This window comes from Salvia miltiorrhiza, chromosome 8 (assembly GCF_028751815.1).
Source record: "Salvia miltiorrhiza cultivar Shanhuang (shh) chromosome 8, IMPLAD_Smil_shh, whole genome shotgun sequence".
NCBI classification, from domain to species: Eukaryota; Viridiplantae; Streptophyta; class Magnoliopsida; order Lamiales; family Lamiaceae; genus Salvia; species Salvia miltiorrhiza.
In genome coordinates, this window is record NC_080394.1 from 16,576,172 (window position 1) to 16,588,841 (window position 12,670).

Genomic DNA, 12,670 nt, shown 5'->3' on the forward strand with positions numbered 1-12,670 from the left:
TTCCCCACCAAAAAAAGTTCGAGTTCACTTTTTATATTTACTACTACTATATTTTATCATTCATGAACTCACCCCAAAAATTAAACCTAACCTACTTTATTCATTAATTAACTATTAATCATAATCTGTTAACTTAAGGCCCATCAATACTTAAAAGGCAACAATTTCAAAAAGAGTAAATAAAATTAACTTCTAAATTTAATAAAGGATTAAGCACTTAATATTAGCACTACCTCTATAAATATACCTTTAATCCACTTACACTTAATATTAACAATTTTATTAAAATTTGTGTCCACCTTCAAACGTGACTCATTTTCGTGCACAAAATGAGTATAATATATACTCTATCCATCTCAAAGCTGTTGACGGAGAGGTCGAGCGACTCAAAGCTGCAAGAGGAGGGGGAGGAGGAGGAGAAGAGATTTCCGTCCAAGGAATTACCGGTGAAGATAAGGGTGGTGAGGGCGGGGAGCGGTGGAAGATAAGGGTTTCCAGTGAAGATAAGGAAATACCGGTGAAGATAAGGGTTTCCAGCGCTCGCTGGAACTCAGCGGTCGCTGGGTTTCCAGCGATGCTGGGACTCGGCGGGCGTTGGTTTCATGGAATTCAATTCCAAAATTATCCCGTAAAGTCTTCGAAAATCAGTGAAAATCGGGGTGAAATTCAACCACGAATTCTTTGAAAGTCGTCTGGAATCTATGTGAATTCCATGGAATTTAAATTCCATGGACTTTTTAAAGTCTGTGGAAATCCACAACGAATACACCCCCTAAATGTAAATGTGATAAATTATTGTCTGGTGGGGACCCATGAAATTGTGTAATAATGCCGATCAGAGTGGATATTCTTCTAAACAGAGAGTTCGAATTTTGAGTTTAAAAAAAAAAAAAAAATATACTCTATCCATCTCACTATTGTTGTCCCACTTACCATTTTGGGTTGTCCCATTATTATTATCTTATTTTCATAAAAGACAATAATTTACTTTTCAAAAGTTGTAAGTCCTACCACTTTTAATCACTTTATAGTTACACTTACTCCTTAATTTTCGTGTTCAAAAGTTATGGAACAACAATAATGGGACAGATGGAGTATAAGATAATTACATAATGTGTATGTATAGTTTAAGTGGAAAAATGACTATCCTTTGGGATTCGAACTCAGGACTATAAATCCATCAAACAAGATTACGAATCAACCATAGATCTTGATGATCTAAGGGCTGAAGATAATTCTTATTTTATATCTTAAGAAATGCTCTTATTTTAGCCCTTCCCTATATATATATATATATATATATATATATATATATATATATATAATAGATACTTTCTCCGTCCCAACTTTTAGTATCTATATTTCCATTTTAGTTCGTTTTATATTTTGATATCCATTTCTATTTATAATAGGGAAAAAGGTGCAGATAAGCCCTCCTAGGTGTAGCCCTTATAGCGTATACCTCCCCATTCTCACTGTGCGTGCAACTAAACCCCCCAACTCAAGAAAAAGGGTGCAAATACCCCCCTCGCCCTAACCTCCGTTTTCTCACCGTTAGTCAACATTATTTTTTTTTTTAATTTTCTGTGGGGCCCATCTTCTTCACCCTGCCCTCAACCTCGCCGGCACCTGCACTGGCAGACAGAATCCTACAGCAAGAAAGCTGGTGCGAACACACACACGCAGTAACTGAGCTTGACACAATTAGATACAAAACACAGAAATAGAACTGAAATCAATTTCACAAACACTTGGAAGGCACAATCCTGTAGCTAGAAAGCTGGATTATTACTACGAGTGTTCAAAACTATATCCCTTAATCAAATGAAATATTACCTGCGCGTGCGTATCTCCTAATCATGATAACATAAGTATCGAAATTAGGTCTTTCGTTGGGATCTCCTTCAATCTGATCAAGTATAACGCACCAAGCTGAGTCGAATTCTCGGGCTTTGCCGAGAGAATCAACCATGGCATTGAAAACATCGATGGAGAATCCGTAACCGGGCCGCTTCCGGGCCCAATTGAAGAGGAGTGAACAGGGGTTTCGGACTGGAATCAAATTTTTTGAAGATTCCGAGTAAAAGAGCCGGAGTTGGATTGATTTCCGCCTCGGATAGGGCCTTTTCGAGGTCGGGGCCGGGCTGTAGGGCTGGATTGTGGAGGAGTTCGGAAATGCGGGCGAAGGTTGGGTCGTCGGCGACCTGGGTGGCGTTGTTGGCGAAGGCGAGGGAGTAGGTGCCGATTTGGCCGCCGAGGGAGAGGAGCACCTTGATGCCGAGGGACTGGCAGGTCCGGATGTCGTCGCTGATGCCAGTGCAGGTGCCGGCGTCGGGGTTGCAGTGGCCGGCGAGGTTGAGGGCAGGGGTTTGGCCGTTCAAGAAGGTGAAGAAGATGGGCCCCACAGAAAATTAAAAAAAAAATAATGTTGACTAACGGTGAGAAAACGGATGTTAGGGCGAGGGGGGTATTTGCACCCTTTTTCTTGAGTTGGGGGGTTTAGTTGCACGCACAGTGAGAATGAAGAGGTATACGCTATAAGGGCTACACCTAGGAGGGCTTATCTGCACCTTTTCCCTTTATAATAAAGTAAATGAGACTCTTACTCCACTTTAATTATTTTAACGCTCACATAAAAGGTGGAACCCTTATTTAACTTACAACACATTCAACCATTTTATTAAAACTCGTGTCACTTTTAAATGAATACTAAAAGTTGGAATAGATGGATTAATAGATAAGTACTACACACAATTCACAAGCAAAATAATAGTGAAGCCCTTATTCTACTCACACACACTCAACCAATTTTTAATACTTGTGTTATTTTCAAATGAACATGCATTTTAGGGACGGATAGAGTATTATCATATTTCACTATTATATTTGAAATAAACGACTAATAAGAATAAATAAGCACATGCCAAATTTTGGAAAATAACAAACCAATAACTTAAATGGACCAAACACGGCAAAAACAAGTTCCCTCAACTAACCATGCTTCCAAATACTTGCAAACAAAGCCTGAAAACCAATATATTTTGACACCAAATAATGCAAAATCGCACATATTCGAACTAAACTCTGCACTTCTCGAGCAAAAAGTAACATAAAATCATCTTCAACATTAGCATAGTCTTCCACAACAGTACTGGCAGAGATAATGTAGGTGGCTAACGAGCTTCGAATGCAGAGATGATAGGTGGCCAACATAAAATGGTTAACACCATTTTAGAAACTCAAATCCGCCATTGATCGAGCTTTAGATGAAACAGCTCGTCTTCGATATTCAGCTTCATCTTCAATAACTGGTGGAATGTGCCATGTTCCAAGAGAAGGGCCGCATGTCTTTCCACCTGAACAATTTCAATCGTAGTTGCAATTAACACTACAGCTATTATATGCATGGATCTCTATATTTGGACCCAACCTTCCCTTGTAGCTTCTTCACATCTTTCACGGTACTTCACCGACAGTTCTTGATCTAATGCTTTAAATAATAGATCATACTTTTCTTCCACTTCAGAAATGAATTGCGCCTGCACCAGCACACAAAAATTATTCGAGTTTTAGTTGTTACCAGGGAAATCAATCATAACAGCAATATGCTGCTTTTCCTCTCTCTCTTCCACTGGCACTGCTTTTCTTTTTTCATGGAAGATCAAGTGAAACTTAGTAAAGAATGTTCCGAGTCGAAGAAATGTCACTATCCACTCACCAGCATGATTGGCGCTGCAGAAGCCCCATAGCATTTTACAAACATGCGAAGAATGTTGAAACTATTCTCGGCAACATCACCCTACCAAAAACAAAAACACAAAATGATACAAAACTAGTAGTATGTGAATACAATCTACAGCAACTAATTTGCCAAACACAGACTGACCTCATAATCAAACCTGTAGCAACAGTTGGTTAACCCTTGATGAAGTTTTATTAGTCCAACATGCACAAGAAATGGAAAGACTCTCATAAATCCCATGGGACAATATTCTTCAGCATAAGAGCTGAAGAAACGAGATATAACACTTGGAGATAGTAAGCAAAAGTATTACTCGCCAATCCTTTTTATACGAGTGGACTGAGGTATTTATCAAAACATCAAGATAAAAAAAGTGGTAGCACAATATTCAGGAGTGATCAGCCCAGAAAGGAACTATCAAGTACATCTACATCCCACTATCACAGTAAGAGAATGAGTGACTGAGTTACTCAAAAGTTTTGTGGCTTAGTACATGATGATGTCAAAACAGAATACAGATCAGGAGCAAATTATTGCAAATGACTATATGATTTCAGAAAATATGTAAGAATGCTACATGCATTTCAAACATCACCTAAATGTCAACTTCCAGACTGCAACATAGATTGGGTTATCTCAAGGAAAGACTAATGCTAATCTTAGCAGGCCATTTCTCCTACCGAGAGACAGACAAAACATAAGCATTTACAAAGAGATATCACTTACAGATCATCAGATACTTCAACAAGCAACTCTGAGACTGAGAGAAATTCCATATGCAGTTCGTTTACCTTCAAAACAGCTTCGAAGAAAATATTTGAGTGAACTATATCATGCTACAAAGGATAGAGTACTTGTTTTCTTTCTAATTAGAGGAAAAGTATTTCTTCATACACGTCGGACAAATAAAAAATCACTTGGTGATAAAAACAAAGCAAAGAATATGCATATAAATTGTTCTAGAGCTCCTGAACAATCTGGTAACAGATGTCCTAGGCTCCTCATAACTTGCTTCACTTTGATTCATGATGGATTACTAAAAATTAAATATGTGATGTCATGTGGTTAATACAGAGTTTAGCTTTAGAGCTAACTGGACAATCTAAGAAAAAAGAAAATGATTACAAAATATACCAAGGAAATGTTTGATGGCGTCTAATAGGATACCTTTTCACCTCTTAGTTGATATAACAGAAGGTTCAGCACCCGATAATCAAAAGATTTTAGATGAATGGCCCTCGTGACATCCTCAATTGATATCTATAATTACATCAGATCAGGAAAACAAAAGTAAGGCATTGATCTCATATTGATAATGAAAGCTAAGACATTATTGTTTTCTCAACTTGTTAAATATAGAAAAGGTGAGCTAGACCACATTTTTCTCCAATAAGCAACAGAATCATGGTGAATGATGTTCATAAGAATCATCAGTGCTTCAAGTGTGTTACTTCTCTCAATAATATAAGGCAGGTCTCGAACTTAAGAAGGCAACTACGCCACAATTTATTCCCAAACATGTTTTTACATAGTTTTTGGGCAGAGTCGAGCAGAAGATCACAAATTTTCTGGCCAATGTGTCATTGCAAAGACCAAATTTTAACCAAACAATTTTATAATTAATAGTAAACAAGATTCTTGGTGTTTTCAGAAGACAAGAGCATAATCTGCAGATGCTATTGCTACAAAGCATATGCATAGAGAATTTAATTCTAACCAGCAATTTTTTAGGAATATATATGTTTTTTGTTTTAACTAACAGCTTTCTAATTAGAAGTTCATATCACCTACATTGACAGTCGTGAGTGCGCCAAATATATATTGAGGCGTTAAATTTCAAATAAAGAGAAATTACTTTTAATTAGTATGCAGCAAATGAAAGTATTTTGCAGGCATAGGATATAATAGTATACCTCCTTGTTTCTCGCCAGTGCACAGCAAAGCTTTCTTTCCAGATGCCAATATTCTTCACCATATCTCAACTCTTCTTTAATCCTTATGAATATTGCAAATCAAAGTAATATGTTAAGAGACTTTATCAACAGTCAAATTTCCTGTTATACAGAAGGAGAAGTCCAAATATCATGAAGTTAAAATGCCAACAGAAATGTTGAACCTTTCTGTCAGAAGCCCATAGCGTTCTAGTACCCTAAAGAGTGGTCTAAACGGATTCTTTTCGAACACTTGTACAGAATTAGCACATGGGCTTGGCTCATCGTCCTGAACTTCAGTCAAGATTAACTCGGTCAAACAGATATTAATTTTGAGGTGAAAGTCTTGGTAAGGATTTCTATTACCTCAAAGCCTTCAGTAGAACTTGAAACTTCACCCGTTGGCAGCTGTAGGAGTTTCTCATTTAAGTCATCCAACTAGACCAGAACCAAGTGAAAAAATGACAAAAAGAATGAATTAAGATCTGCATAGTTAAGTTATTCATCTAACCAAGTATGTAATTTAGCAACAACAAAAATGAATTAGAAAATAAATAAATAATGAAGTATGAGTAATTCTTTTTTTTTTTTTTTTTTTTTTGTAAATGAAGCCGTTTGACTTTCCCAACTCCTGATGGCACAAAATAAGCCATATAACTGATAGATTAGGGCTGAAGGATTACATTGTTCTTAAAGCTACAAAAGATATAACCTCCAAGAAAACTTACCTGATAAATATAACTTTCTGTGAATGAAAGCATAGGTAGGTTCTTAAAAATTGAGTGCGGCTGGTTTGCGTCCATTTTGTGAAACACAAAATATGATCTGCACTGTTGATTTCAATCAGAAATATATCAGCATTATTGATGATTAGATTCATATAAAAGTACAGAAATGAAATACCAAATAACTGATAAAAAGATGGCCTCCATAATAAATTTCAATCACCCAGAAGAACTCTTACAAAATCCTCAAGAGTTGAATTAGAGCGTATCATTGCATCTATCCCAATTACATAAACATCAGAATGGAGGCTCTGCACAGGATCCGGATTTGTTTTGTCATCGCTATGAAGATTTTTAATCTGGCTGCAACCTGCAAAACCTCAGGTTCAGAAAAACTATAATACACAATTTATGTTCTTATACATAATCCAACCTCAGTTTCACATGTTAGAAGAATCCTGGTACTTGTTAATTGTCACCACCAAATCAACATATAATCCAAATAGTTCAGAAACATGTCAAGTACTCAGACCACAAACAGCATTTGGGAGTTTATGAATACATATTTTAAAAGAAGACTCTATAGTTGCTCAGCTTGTAATTAGCCAGTTAGCAACACACATATTACTATAGGTTTCCAAGGAAATCACTCGGTTTCCCTAATAAAAACAGTTCTAAAATCATGCATTGCAGAAAGCATATAAATTAGATTAACATTTAGGTTTGTAATTATAATATGTCCAGTACTTCAATTTATCTCTTAATGTACCATTGAAACATTCAGATTTTTTTTTTATCTGCTCTACTTAATACCTCTCGACCAAAAAAAATGGCACAATAAGCATGAAAAGCAGAATGCACTAACTCTAGAATCGTTTGCCTTTTTGTAGATATCAACAAAGGGTAAATCAAACTAAAGAAGCCAAACGACCATGCTAGCTGTCTTACAAGTACCTTTCTTAGAAGGTTGCGTTGCGTCCGAGATTAATAAATCCACTACCTAGAGAGAGAGAGAGAGATCAGATGCATTCTAGCAGACTATAATTACAGAAAGCAGAGAGAATAGCAGTTTGCAAACCTTTGACATGTGTTTAGTAATCAATTGGCATTTCAATGAGACATCAAGCTCACCACAATCTTGCATCTTCAGTGCACCAGGAGATCAAATGACAGAACAGAAACAATTGCGGAAAAAAAAAAAAAAAAAACTGAGGCTCGAAATTAGAACATGTCGTAAGTATTTGAAAATAAGAAATTCAAGAGAATCTATAATCAACATTAGAGTGATTATCATAAAGTGTAAGATTGTGGAGAAGTGGAATTTCGATTACCAGAAAAGAGGTGAAATCAGCGAGGAAGCGTTCGGCGTCGGGGTTGGCATCGGAAACTCCAACTGAATGAAGCAAATGAATATTCCTCTGAACTTGTTCTAGCTTCTCTAGCCCTTCCATTTTACAATGAGAGAGAGAGAGATAATGTGACGAACTGAAAGAACTCTATGCTCTTTTCGTATTCAGTTCTTTCTCCTTGTTCCTTTTTGTCACTATTTTTCTTTTTGTAAATTCTTTGGACTTTGGAGTCGAGGTAGATGCTTTAAGTGAGTATAATTAATAAGATAATTTAGATATTTGATTTATACTAGTATAATTTAATGAGTTAATCCACTTTGTAAAATTAAAATTTAGCCTATTAAATAAAAATATTAAGAAATAGCCAATTTTTTAGTAAAAAATCAGAAATACCCTTTCCTCAAAATTTTTTTTTTTTTTCACTCTATCTCTCGCTGCTCTCTCTCTCTCATTTGCCTTCCCTGCCCTCAGTTCGCCGCGCCACCTCCCCCGGTCCGACGCGCCGCCTCCCTGGTTCGACGCACCTCCGGAAGCCTCCCCCTCCGTTCGCCTACATCTGCGCCCCCTCTGTGCCACGGAGAAAAAAAACGCAGCCGCCGCCATACTCATTCTTTTTCTTTATTTTGCTTTTCAATCAGTTCCCGATTTTTGAGAAAAACATTTGACGAATGGAGGATTAATGATTTAGCTTTTGAATTCAAATGTTGAAGATTAGTTTTGATTAAGAACAACGCGTTTTCCTAAAATTGCAAATTTAAGATTTGTGGTTCACGCATATCTACGAGATTTCATTTTACTACATTAATTTGTAAGTATTATTTCATTTTTCGATTCTCTACAGCAAGTTGTTTAATTTTGATTCTTTTATCTAAGGTTTAAATTGAAGGTGCTATGCTAATTATTTCATTGCCTGATATTCGCCTGAATTTGGATCTGGTTCGCCAAGAAGAATTACCAAGAATAGTTATGATTGTTTTATTCTTTTTATTTGAAGTTAGATCTATGAATTCACGAATCTATAAATTTACAACTTAATATTTTTGAATTCGCTACTTAATGTTCTTGAATTCACAATCAGTTCGATGAATTCACGACTTAATGTTCTTGAATTCACAACTTAATATTCTTGAATTCACAACCAAATCTATAAATTCACAACTAAAACTCGAATTCACAACCAAAATAAATTCTAGTTTTAGTTGTGAATTCAAACTTTAAAAACTCAAATTCACAACTACTCGAATTCACAACCAAAATAAATTATGGTTGTGAATTCGACTGGTTGTGAATTCACTACCAAAAAATTATGGTTGCGAATCAAATTTTGGTTGTGAATTCGACTGATTGTGAAATGCGCGAATTTTTAAAGGGGTGATGTTTAAAGGGTAAAATGGTAACAGTGACCATTTTTTAAGTTTTTTATCTTAGTGGACCATTTTTAATTTTACTAAACTAAATAGGCCATTTTAAAAATCCACTTTAATTTAATTTAGAATGGATAATTTGTTTTGCAGTCCAATAATTTTTTTAAGAGAAAAAAGATATTGTAATTATTCAATAAGGTCATCTTTTACAATATCCTCTAATCAATTGAAAAAAGAAAAAGTTTAACACACCAGTGGAGCACAATGCCCTGCAAATTGGGCCAAGCTATAAGCAGCTCGATTCGCCGAACAGTACATATGAAAGACCCTAGCAGCACATCCCCTAATACCGCTCGAATAATTTCGTGGACATCTTCTGACAGTAGCTCATCACCTTGCTCTTCCCTAAAAATAATTCAAGCAACCACATAAAAGTCCCTAAACACTCAATTGGCTACAACCATAATTTCTAATTCTTCCTACTACAACCATAATATTTGCGATTAAAGCATTGGAGGATGGTTGCGTTCTTCTCGACTGGACAACAATTAATTGTCGACTAGGATCACATATTATAATTCAATCCCAAAAGCATTGTTGTTTAGATAGAAGAGAGCATCAACGTCAACTTTGAACCTCCCTTTTGTCGGCCTCCACAACGTCCTCTCTCCACAAGTGAAACCTAGTTGTACATTGCGTTGGTTCACCAGCCTCGCCTCATGGTAATTTTCCTGCAATGCTATGTATCCCAACTCTGTAACTTAGCCTCTTTCAGCTTCTCCCCTTCTGAAGGGCTTTACAAACAAAATACCACATTTGCCACACATCGATAACCACATCTCATACTTACCTTTCCCAAACTTCTTGGGAGCCGTTTGTGCAATATCCTCAGGGCTAAAGTCTGCCCCACCCTCAACGTGTCCCAAAACTTACTTTTCTGCCAAAATTTTCTAACTTCATGACAAAATAATATTTGCCTTTGGCGAAATGAACGTTGCCCAAACTAATTTGCTCCATAATTTTTTGGCTGCATCACTTGTATTGGGATGACTCTCATAGTATCCAAGCTCAAGAAGGTTGGCAGTCATGACTGTGAAGGTTCCTTTTTGTTTCAACTGTCACAACAACTCGTCACCTCGCCCTCGCTCTTCAATCGGTGTTTTCAATATTTCTGTATATTCAAACGGTAGAAATAGCTTGTGGCTTATGTCCGTACTCCAACAACCTTTGTCGTGCATGAGGTCCACAACCACGACCTCATCCGCCTCCACAATCTCAGGTGCCGGTGCCGCCAATATTTTATTTAGCCCAATCACCCACATATCATTAAGGATAGAAATCGACTTCCCATTGCCAACACACCATCTTAGTCCCCTCATCACCATCTACCCATTTTATAATAGTGAGCGTCATATGTATGAGCAGTTGAATTTTGGGCAAGCCGCAAGGATGTCGCCATCTTTAAAGTATTTTGCTTTGAAGACCCTCACCACAAGGGAATTTGGTTGCCTAGCCATGTGTGAAACTTGTTTTGTTAGTAAAGCACAGTTAAAACTCGTGAGATCACAAAAATCAACTCCCCCACATTCCTTTGGCTTGTACCTCTTTTTGTCCTTCTTATCCCTCCACTAAAATGGCGCACACATTTGACTGACATTGGTCGGGATAGCTTGGATGACTGCCTTGACTAATATCTCCTTGCCGCACGCATTTTGTCCAATGGATACCTCTTTTTGCACTCCAATAATTTATATTTATCATTTGAAAGTTTGATTGATTATTTAATAATTCTTCATTCTTAGTAAACACTCATCTTCTTCTTAGGTATATTTTTTAAAGAGGGGTAACGATAAAATATGTTCAAACATTGAGAATTTTTATCAATTCTACCTTAACCTTTCAAATGATCAATTATATAAAGTTGTACTATTTTTCAATTTTTTTTAACTTATAAAATATATCAATTTTATTATAACATTTTCAATGTATATTAGTTTTATCAAACATTTTTAAGAAATTATGGACTTTACATGAAAATATTGATACTCACGTATACAATTTAATTTTTCAAGCAAACTAACATTTTCTAATCTAGCATGTCACGTCACAATTGAATCGTTGAGACTACCATTACCAGAAGATGTGTAGCAGCGCCCTTTGGGTATATGGGTTGATCTCATGTAGAAAATTTAAAAAATAAAATCATCTCCATTATTCAAAGGAAGACCCATCATCAGGGGCGGAGCCAGAGGGGGCCAGTGAGGTCATTGGACCCCCCTAGGATTTTTCAAAAATTTAAAGGGTATTTTTGTCATTTCACATATATTAATTAAAAATATAAAAATATAGTTTCTATTCTAATTTTTAACATGAAAAGTATAACACTCAATCTCTAGCCTTTGAAAATTTTCTCATTCTTATTTTTTCCCTCTCTAATTTGTTTGTGGTGTTAATCTGCATATTTTCAGTTCTTGTCTAATACTCGTTTTCTCTAGAACAAGCTCTACAATGCTTATTCGTGTATTCACTTCATAGCTAATATTCAATTTGAACTTGAATAATAATAATAATGTAATACTCTTAGATATACTAAAATAAAATATAATTAGAACTTAACAGAGCTAGTCATATACTCCCTCCGTCCCAATATTCATGTCTCCTATTCTTTTTTTAGCCGTCCCACTATAAAACACAAAAATTAACCCTAAAACCTACCCACCCCACCCGATCTGCCACACTCTCTTTCCTCTCCTCTCTCTGAAATGAATCGTCCCCACTCCCCCATCTCCTCTTCTTCTTTCACCACCTCCAATCCATCCACCTTCCACCGTCGCGCACCTCCGCCGCCATCCTCTTGCACTGACTCCAACGCCTCCACTGCAAACCATGATCCGCCTCCACCGACTCCAACGCCTCCGCCGCCTGCGCCTCCGCCACCATCCTCTTGCACTGACTTCAACGCCAACGCCTCCGCTGCCTCCACCATCCTCCAGCGCCGCCTTCCACCGCCTGCACCGCGGGCAGATCTGCTCGAATAATTTAGGGATTTGCAGGGATTTAGGGAAAATCGTCTGATTGTGGTTGGTTTCTGAGCTTGATTTTGGTATTTCGTTGTCCTGGTACTCTGTATCATAGCTTGAGTAATTAGGGTTCGGCTCTCTGCCCATGGTGGTGTCTGCGTCGGATTGAGAGGTTCAGATGAGGGAAAGGGGCAGCGCCAAACTCCCTGGTCCCTCAGCGGCGACGGACAAATCTCGACGAAAACCTTTTGAAAGAGGGAAAAATTTGGGCTTGATTTTGAGAAATTGAGTGTGAGGAAGAGAAATGGAGAGAATGACAGTGGAGAGGAAGGAGGAAGTGACGCCGATCGAAGAAGGAATAAGGGCGGCGACTCGCCGGCCCCTCAGCAGCGGCGGCGGCGGATTCCAGATGGAGGAGGATGTTTTAGGGCTGAACTTGCATGTTTCGATTTTGGGAAGGAAGGTTGAACATGATTTAAGAGAGGGAGTTAGGGATCAATTGAATGTATGTGTGGGTGTTCAGTGAGCCAGAGAAAGGG

General features: G+C 37.3%; 1 protein-coding gene across 1 annotated transcript; it reads right to left on the bottom strand.

Annotated features, from left to right (window-relative positions):
- Window positions 1-2,928: 2,928 nt before the first annotated feature.
- LOC131001424 (uncharacterized) lies at window positions 2,929-7,987 on the bottom strand. Its single transcript, XM_057927817.1, has 14 exons — window positions 7,730-7,987; window positions 7,477-7,542; window positions 7,353-7,398; window positions 6,638-6,768; window positions 6,402-6,503; window positions 6,040-6,111; window positions 5,859-5,962; window positions 5,656-5,737; window positions 4,910-5,002; window positions 4,469-4,533; window positions 3,887-3,899; window positions 3,719-3,799; window positions 3,431-3,539; window positions 2,929-3,356 (listed from the first exon to the last, which is right to left on the bottom strand). Exons 1-14 carry the CDS (start codon window positions 7,847-7,849, stop codon window positions 3,232-3,234), a joined length of 1,209 nt encoding a protein of 402 aa, XP_057783800.1. The 5' UTR covers window positions 7,850-7,987; the 3' UTR covers window positions 2,929-3,231.
- Between the last annotated feature and the right edge of the window lie 4,683 nt (window positions 7,988-12,670).

Coding starts and splice junctions, on each gene's coding strand:
- LOC131001424 (XM_057927817.1), bottom strand. CDS start 7,849: ATGGAAGGGCTAGAGAAGCTAGAACAAGTTCAGAGGAATATTCATTTG. Junction 5,963..6,039: donor GTTCTACTGAAGGCTTTGAG/GTAATAGAAATC, acceptor ACTGAAGTTCAG/GACGATGAGCCAAGCCCATG. Junction 3,540..3,718: donor CTGCAGCGCCAATCATGCTG/GTGAGTGGATAG, acceptor GTGCTGGTGCAG/GCGCAATTCATTTCTGAAGT.